We start from the raw sequence: 27,039 nt of genomic DNA, 5'->3' as shown, positions 1-27,039 counted from the left end.
GCTCCCCGATTTTGCGTGGCTTAGGATCACTGGATGTAGAGCTGGAAGGGCCCCCCAAAGGTCATTTAGTCCAACCCCCATCAATGCGGGAATCGCGACTTATTATTATTATTATTAATATTCATTTCATTTCTCTAATGCTTTATATTTTAAAGGGGGGGTCTCAAAGTGGTATATAACACATTCAAACATCAAACAATCCAGAGTCACGCTTCCAGGAAAATATTTCAGATCCGTCTCTAAGGGACATTTTGCTTTCCCCATATGAATTACCCACCGTAGATTCCGGCATATAAGACGACTTTTTAACCCCAGAAAAGAGATTTAAAAGTCGGGGGTCGTCTTATACGCCAGGTACGGCTTTCTCCCGGCGCAGAGCTGCCAATTTGGGGGGTCGTCTAATACGCCCAGTCGCCTAATACGCCGGAATCTACAGTACTTCCCCTTGGCAGAAGGACTCTAGGAAGACAGTGGGAGATGGTGGTTAGAGTGTCGGATCAGGACCTGGGAGATCAGGGTTCAAATCTTCTGCTTGCTTGGTTAAGAAAGCTGGGTAGGCCAGCCAGGTAGACCTGTCAGTCACCAACCTGCCGTCCAGAGCTCTCCGTGTGGCTGCAATTGGACCCACACCGGTCGCAAAATGCACCTGGCGCCTGGGAAATTTCGAACACTGAATGTGAGAACAGGATGCTGGACTAGATGGGCCACTGGCCTGATCCAACATCTGGCTCTTATGCGCTTCTCAAAACACTCATTTAATGGTTATAGAAGATATGTTCAAAAAAACAAAATAGTTTTGACTCCGTGCTAGCATTCGAGTGACAAAGGAAGTAAACGGAGGTGGATAACAATTAAGGACTTATTATGTTTTCAGAATGTATTGGAAAATTTATATAGAAAGATTTATTGTTTTGCGTACATTCAATTGTAAGATAAAACATATGCAAAGGGACTTGACAGGAAGTCAAAACTGAAGAAAAGATTTTGTAAGATAAAAGGGGGGAAATATTTATTTTCAATATTATCATTATCTATTTCTCTGTGTGTGTGCCCAGGTGTGGGTTTCGTATGGAATGTTTGGGAGGAAATAAGATGGTAAATAACAAATAACAAATAACAAACAAAATATTGATGTATGTAATTTTCATTTCTCAATTACACTGTGTGGTATGCATGGTGATAATTTTTTTGTAACATAAAATCATTCAATAAAAATTACCGTATTTTTCGCTCTATAAGACGCACCAGACCACAAGACGCACCTAGTTTTTGGAGGAGGAAAACAAGAAAAAAAAATACTCTGAATCTCAGAAGCCAGAACAGCAAGAGGGATCTCTGCGCAGTGAAAGCAGCAATCCCTCTTGCTGTTCTGGCTTCTGGGATAGCTGCACAGCCTGCATTCGCTCCATAAGACGCACACACATTTCCCCTTACCTTTTAGGAGGGAAAAAGTGAGTCTTATAGAGCAAAAAATATGGTATTTTAAAAAACAAACAAGCACTCATTTAACTGGACTTGACATCATGAAATAGCAGGGCTTTTCCCCTGAGCCTTTCCCATCCTGGCCGGTTTCAGCACCCACGACAAACAGCTGGTTCCCCTTCCTTACATCAAACAAGCCATTAAGAGTGTTGCAATTAGTTGTGCAATAGGCAGCAATGGCGGTTTAGAAGCACAGTTAGGAGGAGCAGGATGTGATCCTCCACCCGCCCGGAGCCGGCTTTTAATAAATCAGAGAGTGCTTCCCGCTCGACCTCTCGCAAATGGCCTGGGAACGAGCGCAATTGCTAAGAAGCCCAGGCCGGCTGTGTAAACAGTTTGATCAAAACTTCCGAAAGACTCATCCAAGGCCCAGAACGCGCTCCTCAAGATCGCAGGCCTCCTCTTCGAAGGACAATGCGGGGCCGGGGACGTGCCTTTGTCAACCACATCAAGGTGTGTGTTTGTTTGTTACAATCAAGCAGTGAAAAAATTTCATTACACCAATATATGGACATAGCTGAGAGGGCGAAGCAGCGCGAAGGGTGTTGCAAGAAGCATTCGAAATCCACCAGGTACATTTTGCACCTGGCTATTGGCAAGAAGATGAAACCTCTCCATTCTGAAGGAAATCAGCCCTGAGCTCACTGGAAGGACAGATCCTGAAGCTGAGGCTCCAAGACTTTGTCCACCTCATGAGAAGAGAAGACTCCCTGGAGAAGACCCTGATGTTGGGAAAGATGGAGGGTGCAAGGAGAAGGGGACGACAGAGGATGAGATGGTTGGATGGTGTTCTTGAAGCTACCAGCATGAGTTTGACCAAACTGCGGGAGGCAGTGGAAGACAGGAGTGCCTGGCGTGCTCTGGTCCATGGGGTCACGAAGAGTCAGACAAGACTAAACGACTAAACAACAACATTGGCCACTTTGAGGCACAGGTGGTGCTGTGGGTTAAACCACAGAGCCTAGGACTTGCCGATCAGAAGGTCGGCGGTTCGAATCCCCGCGACGGGGTGAGCTCCACTTGCTCAGTCCCTGCTCCTGCCAACCTAGCAGTTCGAAAGCACGTCAAAGTGCAAGTAGATAAATAGGTACCGTTCCGGCAGGAAGGTAAACGGTGTTTCTGTGCACTGCTCTGGTTCGCCAGAAGCGGCTTAGTCATGCTGGCCACATGACCCATAAGCTGTACGCCGGCTCCCTTGGCCAATAAAGTGAGATGAGCGCCACAACCCCAGAGTCGTCTGCGACTGGACCTAACCGTCAGGGGTCCCTTTACCTTTACCTATTTGCAAATATAAATGGCCTGAGCATAAGACGGAGGGGCTCGCAGCATCAGCACCAAAACAGATTTCACTTCTCCATCTGTCATAGCTTTGGGTCCAGCGCAGAGCAAGCAGGTCTCTCTGTCTCCAGCTTCCAGCCTGCATCCAGCTCAGCTCTCACACAACTCTCTCGCTCCTACCCAGCAGATAGCTGAGGGGGCTGGAGGAAAAACCCGTCCATTGACCCACACTCTCTTCGCTGTAACTCTTGCAACCAAGCTCAATTTGAAGGGGTTATGACTCAAGAGGCCAGCTGAGGTAATGGTCTTACTCAGGGGTAAGCAACCTAAGGCCCGGGGGCCGGATGCGGCCCAATCGCCTTCTCAATCCTGCTTGCGGCCCTCCCTCGGCCAATAAAGCGAGGTGAGCGCCGCAACCCCAGAGTCGGCCACAACTGGACCTAATGGTCAGGGGTCCCTTTACCCTTTACCTTATAGGGCACTTGCAACCAAGTGAAGATGGCCAGGTTCCAGGATGGTGCCTGATGTCTCCACCATCTGGAGGCATGTGCCTGGGGATCTGGGGATCTTGCCTGTTTTCACACACGAGCAACACATCCTGTAGTATTCTGCTATTTTTCATCTGCACAATCAGAAAGAATTTCAGGAACCAAAAAGCCGCATTGAAAAAAAATACAGTGGTACGTCGGTTTACGAAATTAATCCGTTCCAGAAGTCCATTCTTAAACCGAAACTGTTCTTAAACCAAGGTGCGCTTTTCCTAATGAGGTTTCCCACGGCTGATGCCCTTCCACCGTTCAGATTCCGTTCTTAGACCGAGGTAAAGTTCGCAAACCGGGACACTACTTCTGGTTTTGCGGAGTTCGTAAACCGAATAGTTCGTAAACAGGACTGTTCTTAAACCGAGGTACCACTGTAAGACTTTTGAACCATCTGGTAACTAGGCATTCTGTTTTGGAGCCTATCTTAAACACCTGAGTTTCTCACACTGGGTCCAAGGCCCTGATAGAGAGTCCAGGAAGGAGGGCTAAATTTGGGCCCCTGGACCCCAGCTTCCCAGCGCCTGGAATATGTCATAATAATAATAATTCATTATTTATACCCTGCCCATCTGGCTGAGTTTCCCCAGCCACTCTGGGCAGCTCCCAATCGAGTGTTAAAAACAATACAGCATTAAATATTAAAAACTTCCCTAAACAGGGCTGCCTTCAGATGTCTTTTAAAAATAGGAACTAAATACCCACTTTAAAAAATTTAAGTTAGAATTTCTAGAGTGCAAAAAGAACAATGTAAAACATGTGGGCAGGGGAATCAAAGCAGGACACTTATTTTCTTTTAAAAAGCCACAGTAAGAGCTGCTGCCTTCGAAGATGGTGGACTTTCATTTGCTAGAGGGTTTTACGCAGAGGCTGGGTGGTGACGGATCCAGCGTGCTGGAGCCGTGAGCTCCCTGAGACGGCAGCCGGGGCTGGACTAGATGACCTGATGGGGTCCCTTCCCAACCCTTAAGATTCTAAGGAATTGTAAGGTGCCAGTTTAAAACAGCGCACAGCTTGTTCTCCAGGCCTGAACATAAAGCAAAAGGCTGGGAGGCGTCAAGGCCCTGCAAAACCAAATCTCTCCCCGCACGAGTGACACAGATGCAGGATGAATTATGCAGAGGCTAGGAAAATATATGTGAGCGAACCACTTTGCTTGGCGCAGCGTTTGGGTCCCCTGGCGCAAAACCTCAGCTTTACGATTTGGCTGGTGCCTTGCAAAGGCAGGCAGGCAGGCAGGCAGGGCAGATAACGTTTTTTGCATTTCTAGATCCGTCCTGGCAACACAAGGCAGGACGTGATGAGCAGAGGGTGCTAAGGAAAGGAGGGACATGAGACCCCAGGAGCAAAAGGCCCCGTCCTGATTTATGCTGTGTGCACAGGGGCAGGTCTGCAAAGCAGCCAAGACTCCCTTGGAGACGGACGAAGCGGGCCGAGTTTTGCACAATCTGACCAACGAGAAACGCCAGGAATCTCGGCAGATAAGGAAGCAAGGAGTTTCTGACACCGAGAACACAACACAGGCTGCATAAATCCAGGAACAAAGGCTGTTGTAGCCCAAGAGCAGGACACTCTAACCTAGCAAATCCTTGGAGCTGTCAACATCCCGATCGGAACGTTTTTCTGCTCCGAAACGTCTCGGATAAATAGCAACCCTCGAGGCTCAGAAGAAGATTTTTAATGTCAAAGTGCCTTTTCTCCAGGGTCCAAGAGCTGGAAAGAAAGAAAGGATGGGGGAGGGCAATGTCAGCCAGGAAACCTAAATATTCAGCAGATTCACTCGGTTTTTTTGAGGGGGGGGGGAGAAGCAGATGGTGTCGCAGAGAAAACGAGAAGCAGCAAAACAGAGTGATGGCTGCCAGTTCTTGGATTAGGCAGCATCCAAAATGCTGGGAGCTTTTGAGTGACTTGAAGCTCTTCACGACGCAGCATAAAGAGTGACAAAAACATTTATTATTATTATTATTATTATTATTATTATTATTATTATTATTTTGGGGGGCTGATGCTATTTTCAGGTCTGATTCAGTCACATACAATGGTACCTTGGTTCTCAAACTTAATCCGTTCCAGAAATCCGTTCCAAAACCAAAGCGTTCCAAAACCAAGGCGTGCTTTCCCATAGAAAGTAATGCAAAACAGATTAATCCGTTCCTGACTTTTAAAAGCAACCCCTAAAGCAGCAATTTAACATGGATTTTACTATCTAATGAGACCACTGATCCATTAAACGAAAGTAATAATCAATGTACTGTACTATAAAATAAATAAGACAGTATTGTAGATGATAAAAATTAAAATTAAATGACAGTCATTGTTTGGATGGGGGGGGGGGCTTTTATCCATTTCCTCAGTCAATCAGGAAATCAATCAGTAGCTGAACTGGCTTCCACACAGCCACAAAAACAAATTAACCGAAAAAGCCACAAAAACAAAAGCACAAAATAAATAGCAAAAACAAAAGCGCCAAACTTAATCTGTTCCAGAAGTCCATTTGACTTCCGAAATGTCCGAAAACCAAGGCACAGCTTCTGATTGGTGTAGGCGCCCCGGAAACAATAGCCGACAGCCACATCTGACATTCGGCTTCCGGAAAACGTTCGAAAACCAGAACACACACTTCCAAATTTTCGCCGTTTGAGAACCAAGGCGTCTGAGAACCAAGGTACAACTGTACTGGAATTGAAGTCCATTTGGCACTCTTGCATAGCAAACCCGCTCCCCTGAAAGCTCGAATTCCTTGCAGTAAGTAAAGCGATGGGAAACAGCACTTTAAAGTGTGCAATAACAATGGTTTGGTGCAACAGTGTGTAACCTCCCTGCAAACATATAAGAATGAACGCTCAGTAAATAGCAGACATCGTCTGACCTCCTGCAAGCTTGGTGAAAACAGATCAGGATAAATGCTCAAAAAATTGTCATCGTGTTTTTTAAAAAATAGTCTCGCTAGGGAAGTTTTAAAACTGAATTTTCTTTTTTAAAAAAAACCCTTTTAACCAAGGAAACAGGAACTTTTTCAGCAAAACCTCCATAGAAATGAATGGGAGACGCACAAGAACATGATTTCTTCACAAAATTTATATACAGCTTGATCGTTAAAACAAACAAACCTCAAAGCGGTTTACAACCCAAATTTCTCAGGTTTACAAAAAGAGTAAAACAATGCAACTGTTAGTAAAAACAATCAAAACATTCAAAAAGTGAATTCCAAATGCCATTAAAATTGGAATTCATTTTTATAAACAGTGTATTAGGTTAAGTTTAGGTTAACTACAATAACAATCATGTAAAGTTTAGGTTTTCCGTTTGTTTACATGGGTGTTTATTTTTTAATTATTGTTTGCACTTCCTATTTTACCTTGTGCACTTACAATTCCATACTTACTTTTCAATAAAAAATATTTAAAAATTCAAAAACTTAAAAGCAGCAATAAGCTAAAAACACACCAGCATTCCAGATATCTGAGTAGCCAAGTCTAAACAAAATTGACCGCACGTCTTTGCACCTTCTCTCATTATTTTCAGTGTGTGGAAGAACTTCCCACTCAACATTTTAGAGCACAAACTATTAGGACGGCCCATTGTTAGTAGATATTAGTGACATGATAGCAGATATCTCAAAGAGGTCTGCCTTTCTTGAAATGTTAGCGCTGTGTTGTTTTCCTCGCCCCGTATTTCTCGCCTGGCACTGAGAACCAAAAAGGCCCTGCAGAAATGTTCGGAGCCTCCGGTTCGGTTTTACAAACAAGCAGTGAAGAGCAAATTGCTTTTCCCAGAAAGCTGAAGCTTCCTTCTCGGAAACACGCGAAACTCCCAGCAAAGCCAATTCCCCCCAGGGATTCTGAATCTGCAAGGATCCGGCTGAAGGGAAGCTTTTGAAAAGTTCACCCCGGTCCCAAACAGCAGGGTCATCTCTGCAACGCTCAGAGCTGCCTTCCTCTTCACATTCCCCAGATGGCAGCCAGGACGGCTGCACTTGACCAGGGGTCAGCAAGGTTGACCTCGCCTGGGCCGGTTCACTCCAGCAGAGATCGCTCCGTGGGCTGGATTGCACGCACGCCTGTGATTTCTGGCGTCTGCGCAGACACGATTTTATTTATATATATTAGTTTACAACATATCATCCTTATTTTTTTCCCATTCACCCCTCCCCCCCCCATAAAACAACCCACCCTCCTCTCCCCTCCGACTTCCCTCGGTTCCAATCTCTGGTTTTTCTATAGATGCTATTCTCTGTATGTTACAAAATTGTAAAGTAAAGGTAAAGGGACCCCTGACCGTTAGGTCCAGTCGTGGCCGACTCTGGGGTTGCGGCGCTCATCTCGCTTTATTGGCCAAGGGAGCCGGCGTACAGCTTCCCCATTAGCTAAAGTGGTGCTTCAGGTTAAGAACAGTTTCAGGTTAAGAACGGACCTCCGGAATGAATTAAGTGCTTAACCCGAGGTACCACTGTATCAATAAAAAAATTGTGATTGTTTATTCAAAGCCTGCCAAGGAGTCCAGTTTGCTTTGTTGCTTCTTTAAATACTTTGTAAAAGGTTCCCATTCATCTTTAAAGTCACAGTTATCCTTGTCCTGTAGTTTATGTGTCAGTTTTGCCAGTTCTGCATAGTCCATCAGTTTCTCTTGCCATAGTTCTTTAGTCGGGGTTTCCTCATTCTTCCATCCTTGTGCTATTAAGACTCTTGCCGCTGTTGTCGCAGACATGAAGATGTTTTTCAGCTTCCTTGGCAGGTCTTTCCCTACAATCCCTAACAGAAATGCTTCAGGTTTCTTAACATTTGTTAGATGGAACATTTTCTTCACTTCATTGTATATCATTTCCCAGAGTTTTTTAATTTCATTACAGTCCCACCACATATGGTAAAATGTCCCCTCCTTTTCCTTACACTTCCAACCCATATTTGAGCTAGTTTTGTACTTTTTTCCTAATTGCACTGGTGTCATATACCATCTATGCATCACCTTCATATAATTTTCTTTTAACAAAGAACAATCTGTAAATTTTAAATCAATTTTCCATAACCTTTCCCAATCTTCCTGCGCAGACGCGATTTCCGGTGCCACGGAAGCGAGTCCCCGTGCTGCGCCGCACCGGTTTAGCACAGCATGCACGGACTCACCAAGCAGGCAGCCCAGTTCGGGGGCAGCTCGTGGGCTGGTTAAACAACCCCCGTGGGCCCCGTTTGGCCCATAGGCCTTAGGTTGCCAACCCCTGCACTGGACAAACATCAAACGCTAAGGGGGAGCAGAGCCGCCGTTTGGCTCAAAGCAGTTGCTTAGGCTCCACATAGAAGCTCCCCAACAAATGCGCTTCTATTCTGGCTGCCTTGTCAAGGAGCCCCACTGGAAAAGAGCCAGGGGCCATCAAGGCCAGTCGGGTATCTCGATGGATTGCTTGCCTCTGGGTTTACCCAGCCCCCTGCCCTTGATATTTGCATTATGAATGGCCCGTGCCATCATTTTTAAAAAAACAACAACACACGCCCGGAATAAGCCACTAGATTTGTGGACTTCCCCTGGATCAGGGGACTTTTCTTCTTTAAGTTCTCAAAGTTCTTAACCGAGGTTGTCACCTGAACTAGCCAGATGTTCAACTGTGAATCAATCACAGCCAGTCAATCCTTTGAAAAATAAGACTTTAGAGCTGTCTGTTTTGGCGAATGTAACTCTGGTTTAAGAAGGACTGTAACCCTGGTTTGAGGCGGACTGTAACCCCGGTTTAAGGACTGTAACCCTGTTTTTTGTCATTTAGTCGTTTAGTCACTGTAACCCTGGCTTAGGTTGGACTATAACCCTGGTTTAAGGAGGCCTGTAACCCTGGTTTATTTGGCGCCTAGCTTCTATATCTGAGTTTATAACACTGCTCGCCTGAAGTAACAAAAATGACACATCTCAAGCCTGCCTCAAGCTGGCTTACTCATAGGTTTTGAAAACAAGACGAAAAATGCCTAGTTATATGGGGGGGAAACAAAGAACGTGTAAAATTTTGCATATCAGTAATGAGATGTTCCTACACACACACACAGGTAGTGTGCAGCTCAGAGTTAGTTAACTGAGGAAGTGCTTTGGGGGAAATCAATTCGCTCTGCTCTCCTCCCTGAAGAAGAGAGCTTTCGACATTTCTGAACTTTCCAAGCGAAGCTGAACATTATGTTTTGTTCCCAGCATGCAAGTGGATTATGGGAAGCAGGCTGCAATCTCTCTCTCCCCCCCCCTCTGTGCGGAAACAGAACCTTTACCTCTGAAGACCTATCCAAATTTTGACGCAAATGCTGAGAAGCTTAGAAGTGAACATGGCACAGTCGGCCTGCAAATATATTGCACAGCTCTAGGGAGGGAGCGTCCAGCTCAGGGCCTGCCTTGCGTGCAGAAGGTACCGGGTTCAATTCCCGGTGTCTCCAGGCAGGGCTGGCAAAAGCTCTTGCCTGTAACCCTGGAAAGGCACTGCCAGTCAGAGTAGACAAAATGGAGTCGGCAAAAAGCAGCTCCTTCTGTTCTTATATATTTTTAAGCAGCAGTTGTGGTGCAAGACAGCTGGAGGGCACCAGGTTGGGGAAGACTGCGTGGCAGGAAATCTAGATAGCTATGCCTAAAAAAGAAAAAAATGAATCCCTGTTCGGTCGTGGTCACAAGCACAGCTAACGAAGTAAGCAATGCAGAAGGAACCATTTTGGAGAAAAAGGAAACAGGCACTTACAATCACGTTTTTATTTTATTATTGTTAACATTTATCTACATATCGCCATCAGGGCACAGGCTCCGTGCACAATTAAAACAATAAATTCTGCCACTGCCTTTCTTTCGGTCTGGATTATTATTCGGTTTCAGCACTTCATGTCTTGTGCTACTTACAGTGGTACCTCGGGTTACAGACGCTTCAGGTTACAGACTCCACTAAACCAGAAATATTACCTCAAGATAAGAACTTTGCTTCAGGATGAGAAAAGAAATCGTGCTCTGGCGGTGGGAGGTCCCGTTAGCTAAAGTGGTACCTCAGGTTAAGAACAGTTTCAGGTTAAGAACGGACCTCCGGAACGAATTAAGTACCGGTACATAACCCGAGGTACCACTGTATTTTCTCAGTAGTGATGTATGGAAGTGAGAGCTGGACCATAAAGAAGGCTGATCGTCGAAGAATTGATGCTTTTGAATTCTGGTGCTGGAGGAGACTCTTGAGAGTCCCATGGACTGCAAGAAGATCAAACCTCTCCATTCTGAAGGAAATCAGCCCTGAGTGCTCACTGGAAGGACAGATCGTGAAGCTGAGGCTCCAAGACTTTGGCCACCTCATGAGAAGAGAAGACTCCCTGGAGAAGACCCTGATGTTGGGAAAGATGGAGGGCACAAGGAGAAGGGGGCGACAGAGGACCGGATGGTTGGACAGTGTTCTCGAAGCTACAAGCATGAGTTTGACCAAACTGCGGGAGGCAGTGGAAGACAGGAGTGCCTGGCGTGCTCTGGTCCAGGGGGTCACAAAGAGGCGGACATGACTAAACAACTAAACAACAATAATAACCACTGTATCAACTTTAGTAACCGGTTTTTTATCTGTTTCTCCCATGCGTACAGCTGAAACGGATGCTTCCAGCCGTTGTCACATGTAACCTGCATGATACGCTATACACGAAATGAAAGTGTTTGGGTGGGGAGTGTGAGAAATCCTGCCCCAAAGGGCATTCAATCTGCAACAACAAATATGAACAATGTGATTTTTTAAAAAGCCATGGTTTGAAATACAATCTTCACAAGCCATTACCTTCAGGTACGCTAAAACAGCTGCGCCTTATTAGGTGACCTCATCTTAACGCACCGGGAGAGGTCCCTAAGTTGTGTACTCAAGACAACGCAAGTGAGGCATTCACGCCTCTGGACCATCCTTTCATACCACTCATTCTTAGAGCTGAAAAGGCAACACTATTCATGCCAGCAACATTACATGCTAAAAGTGGCCTTGCATAATTCTTTTAAGTCCCTGCAGATATGAAGCTATTGTGTCAGGAGGAAGACAGATCAGAACTATTCCCTCCATCAACGAACTCACAAGGTATGTGTGCAGGATTTTTCCTCAGCAAGCAGGAGCGTCCAACACACCACCCCTCTTTCAATGTGAAGTGGTACAGCCCCGTGACCGCACCACTTGAATCGCCAGATAGTGTGGTTCATTTTTTGCCTCCACATTCCACCTTTCCAAAGACCTTGGCAGACCAAGTGGTTCTCCCCTTCCTCATTTAATTCCCATGATGGCCCTGTGAGGTGGGTTAGGCTGAGAGGCAGTGACATACTCTGGTTATCTCCTGCTTGGACTACGGCAATGCGCTCTATGTGGGGCTACCTTTGAAGGAAACTGCAATTAACCCAGAATGCGGCAGCTAGACTGGGGACTGGGAGTGGCCGCCAAGACCACATAACACCTGGAAGACCTTCATTGGCTCCCATCATTCTGCCCGGACACGGAGGTCCAGCTCCAAGGGCCTTCTGGTGGTTCCCTCACTGCGAGAAGTGAGGTTACAGGGAACCAGGAAGAGGGCCTTCTCGGTGGTGGCGCCCGCCCCGTGGAACGCCCTCCCATCAGATGTCAAGGGAATAAACAACTATCTGACTTTTAGAAGACATCTGAAGGCAGCCCTGTTTAGGGAAGTTTTTAATGTTTGATGTTTTATTGTGCTTTTAATTCTGTTGAGAGCTGGCCAGAGTGGCCTTCTGGCGGTTCCCTCATTGTGAGGGTTACAGGGAAGCAGGCAGAGGGCCTTCTCGGTGGTGGCACCCTCCCAATGTGAAAAGAAACAATCTGACTTTTAGAAGACATCTGAAGGCATCCCTGTATAGGGAAGCTTTTTAATGTTCTATTACAGGCATAGGCAAACTCGGCTCTCCAGATGTTTTGGGACGACAACTCCCATGATCCCTAGCTAACAGGACCAGTGGTCAGGGATGATGGGAGTTGTAGTCCCAAAACATCTGGAGGGCCGAGTTTGCTTATGCCTGGTGTATTATGTTTTGATGTGTTGGAAGCCGCCCAGAGTGGCTGGGGCAATGCAGTCACATGGGCAGAGTATAAATAATAAAATTATGATGGGAATGATGATCATTGGTTGTGGGGGGAGAGGTCACAAATGAACCCTGAGCCACAGGTGTCATTCTTCTGGCCCCAGAGCTGGAGCCACAAAAGCTTATTCCGCCGGTGTCTCTCTTCCTCACCTGACCCGCCATGGTAGTTCACCACTGCCAGCCGCTCTGGTTAGGCTCAGGAACTAACGAGCTCATTAGGCACGCGTCTGGGATGCTCCATAGCTAAGGATCACTCTATTTAGTCGCCGATAATTGAGTGGTGTTTGTTTGATCTCCGTTTCGAAGATTTATGGGGTTTTTTATTTCTTTCCATGTGGCAAGAGCAGAATATTAAAGCGATTTCATCGATTTCCTTTGAACACACTGAATGGAGAAGGAAATCCAAGCCGCTCAACATTTCAGCGCAATGCTCAGGCACGTCGCAGCAGATGGCATTGCTGGATGTGCAAAGGGTAAAAAGGAGGAGGAATGGGCATGCAAAGGCGGTAGCTCAGGGGCAGGAGGTCTCGGGTTCAAATCCTGACCCAGCAGCCTCTTCTTCTGTTCTTAGGCCCAGCTCCACCATGGTGACCCCCCTTTCCTTGCAGCAACCCGCACTCAACAGTGCCTGAGAAAGACTCAACATGGTGGCCCCTTTTGAGGAAGAGAGAGAGAGAGCTTTTCCACAAGTGTGAGCTTACAACAGAAAAGTGTTTGGCCTGAATATCATAAGGAAATAAAAAGAGAATGCTAGATCAAGCCAATGGCCTAGTCCAGCAGCCTGTTGTCACACTGTCCAACGAGACACCCATTAGAGTATCTAAGCGGCTCTCGGCCCAGTATCCCTTTAGGAACGTCTCCACCCACATCGTCCAGCCCAGACACTGAGGTCCAGCTCCGAGGGCCTTCTGGTGGTTCCCTCCCTGCAAGACGCGAAGTTACAGGGAACCAGGCAGAGGGCCTTCTTGGTGGTGGCGCCCGCCCTGTGGAACACCCTCCCACCAGATGTCAAGGAAATAAACTGACTTTTAGAAGACATCTGAAGGCAGCCCTGTTTAGGGGAGTTTTAAATGTTTGATGTTTTATTGTGTTTTTAGTGTTCTGTTGGGAGCTGCCCAGAGTGGCTGCGGAAACCCGGCCAGATGGGTGGGGTATAAATAATAAAATTGTTGTTGTTGTTGGAAACCAGCAAGCAGGATCCAAACACGAGAGCAACTCTCCCCTTCTGTGGTTTCCAGAAACTGGTACAGTGGTACCTCAGGTTAAATATGCTTCAGGTTACATACTCTTCAGGTTACAGACTCCGCTAACCCAGAAATAGTGCTTCGGGTTAAGAACTTTGCTTCAGGATGAGAACAGAAATCACATGGCAGCTGCGGGAGGCCCCATTAGCTAAAGTGGTGCTTCAGGTTAAGAACAGTTTTAGGTTAAGAACGGACCTCCGGAACAAATTAAGTACTTAACCCGAGGTACCACTGTATTGAGAAGCAATGTTGCCTCTTTCCATGGAGGCAGAGCATAGCCATTCCGGCTAGTAACAACTGATAGCCCTCTTTTCCTCTTTTAAAGTCATCCAAGTTGTTGGCCATGGCTGCTTCCTACAGAAGCGTGTTCCACTGTTTAACTGTGCACTGCGCAAAAAAGGATTGTCTTCAGAGCACTGCCGCTGAGCTCGGATCCTGCCTGCGATCTCCCTGATGTGAATCGCCACTGCGGGAACAAGATCCTGGCCTAGGTGGGCTCGATCCAGCAGCCAGGCTCTCCTTAACTTCTTCTGTTCCTCTAGGGTTCGCCACGCTGCTCCGGGAAATGTAGTGAACACACAGCCTGCGTGGCAGCAGAATGCGCAGGCAGCGCGACCTCCCTCGGCCCCCCTCATGTTTGGGAAAGGCTGCTAGGGAGCAGGAAAACAAACTGGAGAGATCAAGGCAGGAGTGTTTACGAAGGCCGTAAGTAATGAGAAAGAAGAGCACTGGGCGGCCACAGCAGAGCACCATGTGTGTTGACGGCTGCAAAGGGATGTTGGCAACGCCTAGGAGAGGCTCTCGGACGTTCCAGTTGCAAAGCCAACACTCGGTGGGTTTAATTTTGGAGGTGCTTAATTTTTGCTGTTGCTGGTATTATATTTTTGTAATTGTTATTGCCAAGCCTGATTACGAGTTAGGTGGAGGTGGTTCAGTTTTACTGCACACTTACTGAGATGTTTTTATTTACTGATGATGACTAGGGCTGGGCGATATCTGGTCTTCAATATTGCGATATATCACCAGCTAAACGTCGCAGTATTTCAGACATTGTGATGTATCAGTATAAAGATGGAGCAACGCAGAGGCATTGCCTGGCTGCACAGTTTTTCCTATATTATGATTTTGCACAGCACACACATCACGATTCATGATACATTGCCAGGACAGAAATTATGAAACCGACATCGCGATATGGACTTTAAACCAGTTTTGCATGACATATCGCCCAGCCCTACTGATAACTACTTTTGTTATATTTTTGCAATTATGAAAATCTTTTTTCCATTGCGAGAAGCCTTGAGCCTCGTGTAACTATGGAAAGGCAGCGTACAAATAAATGGCAATGAAAGTGGAAGTTCCCTAAACTGGTTTTCACAAGGACTTGTTTCAGATTCACCAGTTTGTCACAATTCCCAGACTCCTGGCTTGAAGCAGGTTTAGGATTTGTGATAATAAGCTCAGACGCTACAAGAGGCAAATGAAAGGCCTCTGATCTGCTGAAGGTTTTAGAAGCAGGAGGAGCGAGGCAGGAGGAAGATCGCTGGAGACGACATTGTGTGTTGATGGAACCTTCCTCTGTCTATGAATTCTGGCAAAGTGAATCACACAACTGATATGGAACATCTCTCTCTCTCTCTCTCTCTCTCTCTCTCTCACACACACACACACACACACACACACACAATGCAATTCAGCACAATCTGGTCCAACTGCAAAAGCAACCCCCAATCAATCAATATCTGGACTAGACGGCCTTCTGGTCTGATCCAGCAAAGCTTTTCTTATGGTGTTAGGGTGCCAACCAAGCAGTTTGTGAACCCCAGAATCAATCCTGGGTTGCAACACCGGCACGACAGGCTCTAGCCAGGGACCCCGATGATGAAAGACAGACGAAAGGGACCAGGCGAGAGGGAAAGCGCAATGGAATTTGCTACTGTCAGTTAAGAGCAGTGGTCCCCAAACTAATGCCCGTGGGCCAGATAAGGCGCGAGGGACTCGTTTATCCGGCCCACGGAGACCCCCGCCGCCTGCTGCCGCTGCCTGCTCCTACCAGCACTGCGCTGCACGGCTGCCCACTTCCGGGTCGGAGGAGCACCGGAAATAGCTTGTGCGCATGCGCAAGCATTATTTGCACATGCGCAAGCATTATTTCCAGTGCACATCTGGGTCGGAGGAGGCCTGTGCACATGCACACAAGCTATTTCCGGTGCTCCTCCGACCCGGAAGTGCGCCGGAAATAGCGTATGGGCATGCGCTCCCCCGCCCTCCGTGCGATCGGAGCTGGAGACACCGGCCCAGGCACGGTAAGTTTGCTGACCCCTGGTTAAGAGCATCAGAAGAGCCGGCCGGATCAGGCCCATCAAGTCCAGCATCCTGTTTTCCCAGGAGCCCAGGGCGGAACTTCCTCACAGAGACGCTTTGCCTCCTGCAAACATCGACGTCCTCCTCTCAACAACTGAAAATGCCCTCGTTTATTCCAGTGGGGTAGGAGAGCTGAAAATAATGCTTTGGTTTCAGATAGTAGCTGAGTAGGTGACTCTTAAAAGCCCCAGACACAAATGTTCATGGCCCTCTAGCAGCTGACCAGAAGTGAAGTATTTAGTTTTAACTGTTCCACCAGAGCTGGCCTTTGGCCAGGGCACAGCCTGACTCCCTCCCTCGGCAATCTTCGCGGAGCTCTGGCCCAATGGTGGCCAGTGGCTTGATTTGAATCAATTTTATAATGAATGATTTTAGAGTGTTGTGTTGTGTTGCATTGTACTGTTGTACTGTTTTATTGTTGTTAGCCGCCCTGAGCCCAGCTTCGGCTGGGGAGGGCGGGATATAAATAAAAATTATTATTATTATTATTATTATTATTATTATTATTATTATTACTACTACTCTGGAAGAGAGGCATGGGAAATGTTTCTGGCTGTATATCCAAAACAATTAATTTTGATACTAACTATACTATACTACTGCACTGAAATGTTTAAATGGTTCTTTGATTGTCCTTGAACCTTCTCGCTACACTTGCCATCCTCCCCTGCCACACCCTTGGAGGAACACTGCTCTAACCACTACGCCACACTACCTCTCATATACCCAAGGCGGGGCAGGGGGTGAGAAAGGGGAGTGGCTGGGGCCTCATCTTGCCTTTAGTGTTTATATTTTGAATTGGGTTTGGTATTTCAATGTTTACGTGAAGGCGTCCAGAGAATCTGGTCAGCCATTGACCAAGAGCCATGAAGATTAAAAACAATACCGTATTGGCCCGAATATAGGCCGCACCCGAATATAAGTCGCACCTTTAAAATTCGGGGGGGGGGGGAGAGAGAGAGAGAGAGAGAGAGAGAGAGAGAGAGAGAGAGAGAGAAAGACAATACCCAAATATAAGCCACTCCCTTAAAATTCCGCAGGCACTCACACCCGTTCCGTTTTACCGTATGTCTGTTTCAGCAGCGATATCGTAAAAGAGCCAATTTTTGTAAGTTAAGCCACACTTTAACTTTTCACGGTCGGAATTTGAGGGTGGGGGGAGTGAGGCATATATTCGGGCCAATACGCTAATCATCCATTTGTCCTCTTCCAAAGAAGAAAACTGAACCAATAAGGCAAGCATCCCCAAACTCGGCCCTCCAGATGTTTTGGGACTACAATTCCCATCATTCCTGACCACTGGTCCTGTTAGCTAGGGATGATGGGAGTTTTAGTCCTGAAACATCTGGAGGGCTGAGTTTGGGGGTGCCTGCAATAAGGAGATAAATGAGCTGTCCCTGGAAACTGAGGATACAGTCTCACGCATCAGGCTGGGAAGCAGCTGAGTCAGAGTGGTCTGCCTAGTTCATTATTGTCTACACTGACTGGCAGCCCTCTCTCTCCAGGGTTTCAGACAGAGAGCGTTTGAAAGAAAAAAACGAAAGGAAAGCCATTCAGCTCATGTCCTTCTCTACTTGTTGTGAACTAGACAGGAATTACTTCTGAGCAGACATGGTGATCACTGAACTGTAAATCCATACACAAATCCATTTTTCTTTACAAATCCCGAATACGCCGTGAACTTGGCCACCGTTTTATTTACTAAGGTTTGGGAAAAGGAGGCCCACACTGAACCTGTCAGCAAAGGCAACAATAATTTTAAGCAGCTCTCCTCCCTGCCACAGCCCCGGTGCCGAACAACGCACAATCTGTCACCAGCTCAGGCGTTACGCAAGGAAGAGGTGCAGCACACCAGAGGCACTTGAGAATGTGCTCCAGAAATGGCTGCATTTGTACACACACACACACGCCAGAAAGAGCCTTGCTAAACGCAAAAACCTCCGCCTGGTCCAGCACTCAGGCCCCAAACGCAGGCAGGCAGCCGGCGTGCGTCTGATAAGCTGACAAGCAGCAACCCCACACTCTACGTTGCATGTCATAGAATTGGATGGGATCCCCAAAGGCCATCTAGTCCGACCCCCTGCAATGCAGCTGATGAATCCCTGGGAGATGGATATCCAACCTCGGCTTAAAAACCTCCACCGCCTCCCGAGGGAGACCGTTCCACTCTCAAGCAGCTCTTCGCATCAGAAAGTTCTTCCTGATGTTTGGTCGCAATCTCCTTTCTTGTAACTTGAAGTTATGGGTTCGAGTCCTGCCCTCCGGAGCAGCAGAAAAACAAGCTTGTTCCCTCTTCCATGTGACAGCCCGTGAAATATTTGAAGGTGGCTCTCCTATCTCCTCTCGGTCTCCTCTTTTCCTAAGCATACCCAGCTCCTTCAACCGTTCCTCATCAGGCTTGGTTTCCAGACCCTAGGTCATCTTGGTTGCCCGCCTCTGCCCCCCTTCCTTCTTAAACTGAGGTCCCCAGAACTGGTCATGGGCCTCCAGGTGGGGTCTGACCAAGGCAGAATAGAGTAGAACTACAGTGGTGCCTCGCAAGACGAAATTAATTCGTTCCGCGAGTTTTTTCTTCTTGCGAGTTTTTCGTCTTGCGAAGCACGGTTTCCCATAGGAATGCATTGAAAATCAATTAATGCGTTCCTATGGAAACCGCTTGCCGGGCTGGCGGTGCGGAGAAGGGCTTTTCTCCCCACCGCAAGCCTTCAGGACAGGTCCGGGAACAGAGGGGAAGGCGCGCTGCGCTTCTCCTCTGTTCCCGGAGCTTGCGGGGCTTGCGGTGAGGAGAAGGGCTTGCCTCCCCACCGCCAACATTCAGAACAGCATTCTGAATGTTGGCGGTGGGAAGGAAAACCCTCCTCCCACCGCAAGTCTTCAGGACAGGTCCGGGAACAGAGGGGAAGGCCAGCCTTCAGAACAGCCGTCCGAAGGCTGGCGCGGGGAGAAGGGCTCTCCGCCCCACCGCCAGCCTTCGGAGGAGCCTTCCGAAGCCTGGCAGGGGGAGAAGGTCTCTCCGCCCCACCACCAGCCTTCGGAGGAGGTCGGAGGACAGTGGGGAAGACGCGCTGCGCTTCCCCGCTGTCCCCGGAGATTTCCCTATGGGCTTTCGTCTTGCGAAGGAAGCCCATAGGGAAATTCGTCTGGCGAAGCACCTCGAAAAACGGAAAACTCTTTCTTCTTGCGAGTTTTCCGTCTTGCGAGGCATTCGTCTTGCGAGGTACCACTGTACTACTTCCCTTGACCTCCCCTGCCCCCAACTCTCAGCGGTATACTATCCCTGAACATGGAGGTTCTGTTTTACTATCATGGCCAAGGTCCGCAAAAATAAAAACGTAAATGATTCAGAGCGATATAAAAGCCATCAGCCTCCAACCTGCCAGAGCCTGTTGGGCCAATGCAGCCCCAATTAGTTACAACGTCGTTTCACCCCTTGCTGGGAACTAACTGGCAGCCAACAAGACATGGAAGGCTTCTGGGCGAGATCTTAATATCACCAGCAGGTCGTGGGCAATTTTATATATATAGATATATTATTATCTTTTCTACAGAAAATCTGGAGAAGACTCTTGAGAGTCCCATGGACTGCAAGATCAAACCTATCCATTTTTAAGGAAATCAGCCCTGAGTGCTCACTGGAAGGAGAGATCCTGAAGCTGAGGCTCCAAGACTTTGGCTACCTCATGAGAAGACTCCCTGGAAAAGACCCTGATGTTGGGAAAGATGGAGGGCAGAAGGAGAAGGGGACGACAGAGGACGAGATGGTGGGACAGTGTTCTCGAAGCTACCAGCATGAGTTTGACCAAACTGCAGGAGGCAGGGGAAGTTCTGGTCCATGGGGTCATGAAGAGTCGGGACACAACTAAAGGACTAAATATCAACAACAGAAAATCTGAATCCTGGTTAAAGGAATAAAGGCTGGCATATCTGTGCCAATGATGTTGTGCGGCACATGAGCAGCATTGATCCCGCCACAGACTCCTGACCTTACGGCAGACAAGCCACAGCTCAACCGTAGAGCATCTGCCTTGCAAGGCAAAGGGGGCAGGTTTGATCTCTAGGCAGGGGTGAGGATGCTCAGGAGCGCCATTGTTGCCAGTCAGTGCTGGCAATACTAAGCTAGGCAGGACAGGGATCTGACTCAACAGAAGGCAGCTACTTCCTATGCTCCGAATACCAGCCTGGCCTGGACGCCCCCTCCAACCTTCTTTTCTGGCTCTCCCGAGAATTAGTGGTGTTGTTGTTGTTATTTAAATTTGCATAAAAGCAGGAACTCTTTGGTGCTACTCATGCGAGGCTGCAAAGCAAAGCAGATACACACACACTCAGGAAGAACCTACACCAAAACCAGCGCGATTTACTTTGGAATGCACCTGCGGAGCTGTTCCTAACTTCCAGGTACCCTTTTACACCATTCCCGAGCTGTCCCCCAACGCCCCCCGCCGGCGCCACCCGCGCCACCTCTTCACACGTTACATTTTGCGCACGTGTATCAAGTGCGAACGCAGCGAAACACGTGCCGCACACACTGCATCAACGTGACAGGACCCGTAGTGCAGCGTACGGTCGCCTCCGGGTGGGAAGACACCGCGGCTTGCTGCTGCTGGGTCCACGTCGCCCATACCGGGGCGCAAACGCTCGTCAGAACGCGCCCGACGCGCGTCCCAAGCGCGGCTGCTCCGCAGTCCCGCTCCGGACCCGCATCTCCCTCCAGGCGCGGCCCTGTGAAGCCCCCACCCGAGAAAGACCCCCAACCAGCCATCCTCCCTCTCCGCGGAGCGCGGCGCACTCACCGGGTGCCTTTGTCGCCCATGGCCTCGGCTGGCGGCTCGGCTGCCGGGCGCGGAGCAAGCGAGGGACGGGGGCGCGCTCCTTGGTCGTCCGTCGGCGGGCGATGGGGCTCGGCTTCTCCCGGCCTGCGCAGCCCGGGCAGGGCAGGGACGGAGCTCCGCCCGGCGGCGGCGGATGCTGCGCGTCGGGAGCCACCAGCCGCAGCCAGAGCGCAGCGCAGCGACGGAGCGAGAGGAGAGGAAGCGGCGCCCGCCTCGCAGCAGGAGTCCGCGCGGGGGCGGAGAGGGAGCTGCCCGCTTAGAGACGCCCTGACATGCCTCCCCCGCGCCGCCGCCGCCGCCGCCTTCTTCCGGGCCGGGATTGGAGCGCAGCCGCCGCCGCCGCGTAGGGACCGGCCGCTGGCGAGCAGGAGGAGGAGGAGGCGCCGCCAAGCAGCAGCCCAGGCGCGCGCCCCGGATTCCCCTCCTCCGTGCGCGCGTCACGAGCGGCAGACCGCCGAGCCGGCAAACAAAACAAAAAAACCCCAATCCCAAGGATGGCTCGTCCCCGCCCTGCCCGCCTGATCTTGACACGCGGGACAGCGTTCACACGATGCCCCGGCGCGGAAAGGGGCGCGCGGAGCGAGGCTGGCAGGCTGCTAGGATTTTCGCTTTTGAGGAAGGGAGATGGGCGGGGGGGGGGAGATGCGTAGGATTGTAGAGCTGGGAGGGACCCGAGAGGGGGGTTGCTAACTCGGTCCTGGCAAAATAAAGGACTGGGAGGGGCGGTTGGGGGGCGATATTTTTTCCCTTTGGTGCTGAAGTGACTTCAAAGCAATCCATTACAGCCTATTGCAGCGTGACCCTCTGGAATTTGTCGCACGCATGCCAGCACACACACAGGAATGTGTGAATCTGTCTCTGCTTGGCAACCCAGAGTTTAAATGCATGGCCTTTCGCACACCCTCTCAAACACATGCATTTGGAGAGGACCCCTGACTTGGGGGAGAGAGGGGACCTGAAATAACGGAGAAATCAATACAGGACGTAGCATTTGACATTTGAAATTTGGGACAATTCTGTATTAGAAAGAACAGGTGGCAATCCTCCCTGAGGGTCATCTAATTCCAAGCCGCTGCAATGCAGGAATCTTTCGCCCACGGTGGGGCTTGAACCCACGACCCGAGAGTAAGAGACTCGGCCGCTAATGGTTGGCATCTGCCTGTTCATGCCTCAGGATTCGAGGTGCCTGCTGCTGCTCCTCTGATATTGTCTGAAATCCAGACACCTGGGCAGGAATTTCCCCAGTGGAGTCCGTGAGAAATGCTCTCATTCTGTCAATAAAGCTTTCTTGTTTTTGCACTTTCACTGAAACCAAGCAATGAGGATGTGATGGAAGACCCTGAACGAAGACAGGGCAGGCCAGACGCCTGCCCTTTTACAAGCGCAAAGGACCACCCCAAAGTGCGTAACTCAAGCCAGTGAGCCCAGCTGCAAATAACATGTTGTGGGGGTTAGAGAGAGAGAGTGTGTGCGCTTGTGAATATGCAGGGTGGGAACAAAGAATGCAGCCGTACCTCCGCTCTGGAAACTCCCTGCCCGTTGATATTAAGGCAGGTCCCTTCACAGTATTGTTTTTGGCACCTGCTAAAAATACTGGTGGCGCTGTGGGTAAAACCTCAGCGCCTAGGACTTGCCGATCGCATGGTCGGCGGTTCGAATCCCCGCGGCGGGGTGCGCTCCCATCGTTCGGTCCCAGCGCCTGCCAACCTAGCAGTTCGAAAGCGCCCCCGGGTGCAAGTAGATAAATAGGGACCGCTTACCAGCGGGAAGGTAAACGGCGTTCCGTGTGCTGCGCTGGCTCGCCAGATGCAGCTTGTCACGCTGGCCACGTGACCCGGAAGTGTCTGCGGACAACGCTGGCTCCCGGCCTATAGAGTGAGATGAGCGCACAACCCTAGAGTCTGGCAAGACTGGCCCGAACGGGCAGGGGTACCTTTACCTTTACCTAAAAATACTTTCTGTTCAGGCTACCTTACCCAGGCATGGAATGTTGACATGTATTTTATTTTTTAAGCTGCCAGTTGTGATGATTAAGCAGTATCTAAACCCAATTAAATAGAATGAATAGGAAACTGCGGTATGAGATCATTGGCCCATTCAGCTCAGCAATGCCTGCACTGACTGGTTCTCCCAGCCCTTCTTGGAGATGCAGGATTTGAACCCAAAACCACCTGCATGCAAATCAGATGCAAATATTGGAATTACACATTCGGAATTCTAAACCCACCCGGAAGCTGCTGGTGTGTGGCAGGCAATATGATTACTGTTTAGCAATATATCAGGGGGTGGGGGAGCTTTTTCATCCCCCCAAGGGCCACATTCCTTAATGGGCAGCCTTGTGGGGGCCAGAGGTGGGCGGGGCCAGAGCCAAAAGAGGGTGGAGCAAGGGATCCAATTCCTTGTCTTTTCACAGCAGGCTACATTCCAGCCAAATGATGTATTGCATTTGTTTGCAAAAAAATATGTTCATTAGGCAAAACTGCATACAGAAACCTCTATATTAAGAGAAAAAACACATGTTTGGGTTATTCTTTTTTTTAATTGCAAACTGATCCAGAAATGTGAACTATGGAAAAATGAGAAACGGGGAGAAAACAGGAATTGACTGATTCGAGTTGGCAGGAAGTGCAGTGTTTGGATGCCTGACTCAGACGCTTTGCCCATCTAACCCAGTCTTGCACGCTCTGGCTGGCAGCAGCTCCAAAACCTTGGGCAAGCGCTCTTTCCTTGTCCTACTGCCCAAGATCCATTTTATAATTTAGAGACGATGGGACTTGACATGGGGCCTTCTGCACTCAAAGCATGTGTTCTGCGTAGACACGGGTCTAGGATCTAGTGGTCTCTCATGGAGAGAATCAGGCCAGCCAGCCCAAGACTGCCTTTCTTGATGGAGGCAGCTCTCCCAGGCCGGCAGCAAAGATGCCATGTGCTTTGAACAGAGATGCCAGGAGCTTCTACCAGCTTCTAGCTGCAGCTCTGTTGACCAGCCTAGTTCTGTTCCATGTCAATTCTGCATGTGCTCAATCTTTATTCTCTCCCATTTCCTGTGGATTTTACACACACACACAGAAGAGCCAAATGCTTTCTCAGCACCCCTCCTAAAAAAAGCACCCACATACATTTTTCTCATTTTTTTAAAAAATTGAAAACTGCATTTCAAAATTTGGAAAAATGTGTAGTCTGTTACAGTACTCTCTTTGTCTGCAGTTACCTTCCCTAAGGACAAAGTGCTCCATAATCTGTCGCTCCGTCTCCCATCACCCAATATAAAGGCCATCTGATTGCTCTCCGACTCCCACAGGATTTTCTCCCCTGTCTTGTGGCAGGGAGTTCCAAAGGCATCGGTTTCTTCAAGGAGTGTTTTCCCCAAGCATCGGAGCCTGGGATTGGCCCAGGTGGCCCGAGAAGTGAATCAATGGTTCTCAGCCAGCTGGGAAGCTGGACGTCAGAACTGCTTCAGGGGACTGGACCTGGGTTCACCTGGCACGCCATTCCAGCTGCCACCAGGCACACAAGGGGGGAAAGGGCTGCTTAATCACAGAATTGCAGGGTAGGAAGGGACCACTAAAGGTCATCGAGCCCAACCTCTGCCTCTGACTTGCTGGAACTATAGTGCAAAGGAAGACTCACAAGGCACGTGTGGCTATTCTCAGACGCTTACACCTGCTTTTGGCTAGCTGTCTCCGATCTTGAACTGTATCCTGTTTCCAAAAGTGGCTGTTCGGATGCAAAGCAGGAGGCTGGTTACCTTCTTCACTTCCTTGTCCTCAGCACCTACAATTCAGAGGTACACTGCCTCTGGAGAAGGATGCTCGTTTGCTTCTTTTAATGCTAACCATATTTATTTCCTGCCCGGCAACAAAGTTCTCCTGGCAGCTTGCAGTAAACTTTGAAGTACAGTGGTACCTTGGTTCTCAAACGCCTTGGAACTCAAACAACTTGGAACCCAAACACTACAAACCCGGAAGTAAGTGTTCCGGTTTGCGAACATTTTTCAGAAGCCGAACATGCTCCATTTTGAGTGTTACACTTCAGATTTGAGTGCCACACTTCTGTTTTGAGTGTTACGCTGAGGTCTGTCTGTTTTTGGTATTTATTTTGTGTTTTTGTTTTTACAGCTTTTTTGTTTAGTTTCTGTGACTGTGTGGAACCCAGTTCAGCTACTGATTGATTGATTGATTGATTGATTGATTGTGTGACTGCAGTACATTGTTTATTGCTTTCATTTTATGGATCAGTGGTCTCTAGACAGTAAAATCCACTTTAAATTGCTGTTTTAGGGGTTGTTTTTAGAAGTCTGGAACAGATTAATCCATTTTGCATTACTTTCTATGGGAAAGTGCGTGTTGGTTTTGGAACGCCTTGGTTTTGGAACGCTTTGGTTTTGGAACAAACCTCTGGAACGGATTAAGTTTGAGAACCAAGGTACCACTGTATAGCTATTATTTCCAGCAATGATTAGGTTCCACCGATTGCTCTCAAATTTGTCCACTTCTCTTGCAAAGCCGTCTCAGCTACCAAAAGTCTGCAGGCAAAAGCTGGGAACTGCCTTGCCTTTTGCAGACCCTCCGTGATGGCCGAAGTCACTTCTCTCGGACCTAAAGGCGTTGTATGCCAGGCCAACCCTTTCCTTTCCTGTTCTGGCTGCTTGGAGACAGAAGTCTGTGCTTACTTGAACATGGGGAGCCAGCCCACAGACTTGTGACGTCCCTGGACATTCTCTTGAGCCCAGAGACCAGCAGCAACAGACACAGACAGGCTCAGAGGGAGACAGGAGCCTGATATTGTCCTCATCTCCACGTGGCCGCAGGGCAAGAGCTCAGCTCCAGAGGACCACCTTCCTGCCTCGGTCCACGCTCCCAATGTAGGCTCCAGAGGGGCTCCAGGCCACAGCGTTCACAGGTGAGCTGCAGGCACAAGGAAGGAAAACAGAGAGGCACCATGATGACATATCACACCCACTCCTTACACCATATTAAGAGGGTGCTACATTATTAGGGACGCGGGTGGCACTGTGGGTTAAACCCACAGAGCCTAGGGCTTGCCGATCAGAAGGTCAGCGGTTTGAATCCCCGCGACGGGGTGAGATCCCATTGCTCGGCCCCAGCTCCTGCCAACCTAGCAGTTCCAAAGCACATCAAAAGTGCAAGTAGATAAATAGGTACTGCTCTGGCAGGAAGGTAAACGGCGTTTCCGTGCGCTGCTCTGGTTTGCCAGACGTGGCTTAGTCATGCTGGCCACATGAACCGGAAGCTGTACGCCGGCTCCCTCGGCCAGTAAAGCGAGATGAGCGCTGCAACCCCAGAGTCGTCCACGACTGGACCTAATGGTCAGGGATCCCTTTACCTTTACAATTATTATTATTATTATTATTATTATTATTATTATTATTACTATTATTATTATTATTATTATTATTATTATTATTATTATTAATATATATACCGCCCTATATCACAAATGTCCACAAATTCTAGGCAAAAAAAAGGTAAAGGACCCCTGGATGGTTAAGTCCAGTCAAAGGCAACTATGGGGTTGTGGAGCTCATCTCGCTTTCAAGCCAAGGGAGCCAGCGTTTGTCCACAGACAGCTTTCCGGGTCATGTGGCCAGCAGGACTAAACCGCTTCTGGTGCTACGGAACACTGTGATGGAAACTAGAGCACACGGAAACACCATTTACCTTCCTGCCGCAGCGGTATCTATTTATCTACTTGCGCTGGTGTGCTTTCGAACTGGTAGGTTGGCAGGGGCTGGGACAGAGCAACGGGAGCTCACCCCATAGCGGGGATTTGAACCACCCGACCTGATCAGCAAGCCCAAGGGGCTCAGTGGTTTAGACCACAGCACCTGGGGGTCTCAGGGCGGTTCACAGAATAAAATCAAGATCTAAAACCACAAAATACATAGTAAAAATAAAAACAACAACCCAATAGCCCCCCACCAAAAAACCCCACCAGGGCATAGGATGTCAATAAGATCAACCAAAAGCCTGGTTAAAAAGGAACATTTTTGCCTGGCGCCTGAAGGTGTATAAATGAAGGCACCAGGTGAACTTCCCTGGGAAGAACATTCCACAGACGGGGAGCCGCTGCCTTAACACTTTGGGACCAGGTTACCTATGAGATCACCTCCCGCCGCATGTGGCGACTCAACCACTTCAACCGGCGGAACAAGCACTGCTACAGGCGCTGCAAAACACCCGTTCCGCCATGTGGCTGTGGAACTCCCTGCCTCTTGATGTCAGGCAGGCG

General features: G+C 48.8%; 2 protein-coding genes across 6 annotated transcripts in view; both read right to left on the bottom strand.

Annotated features, from left to right (window-relative positions):
- Positions 1–21,203, bottom strand: part of ARRB1 (arrestin beta 1) — a 123,448-nt gene extending 102,245 nt beyond the window's left edge. The window contains exon 1 of the mRNA XM_053385327.1: positions 20,749–21,203. Coding sequence (XP_053241302.1) covers positions 20,749–20,768 — 20 coding nt within the window. The 5' untranslated portion in view covers positions 20,769–21,203. The remainder of the gene's footprint in view (positions 1–20,748) is intronic.
- A 2,955-nt stretch (positions 21,204–24,158) lies between these two features.
- The window catches only part of ATG16L2 (autophagy related 16 like 2), a 64,164-nt gene continuing 61,283 nt past the window's right edge, over positions 24,159–27,039 (bottom strand). For all 5 annotated transcript variants that reach the window (XM_053385317.1, XM_053385319.1, XM_053385318.1 and 2 more), the window contains one exon: positions 24,159–25,694. In XM_053385317.1, coding sequence (XP_053241292.1) covers positions 25,607–25,694 — 88 coding nt within the window. In that variant the 3' untranslated portion in view covers positions 24,159–25,606. The remainder of the gene's footprint in view (positions 25,695–27,039) is intronic.

This window comes from Podarcis raffonei, chromosome 4 (genome assembly GCF_027172205.1).
Source record: "Podarcis raffonei isolate rPodRaf1 chromosome 4, rPodRaf1.pri, whole genome shotgun sequence".
Taxonomy (NCBI): Eukaryota; Metazoa; Chordata; class Lepidosauria; order Squamata; family Lacertidae; genus Podarcis; species Podarcis raffonei.
Note: the sequence above shows the minus strand (reverse complement) of the source record. Positions and strands in the feature narration are given on the sequence as shown.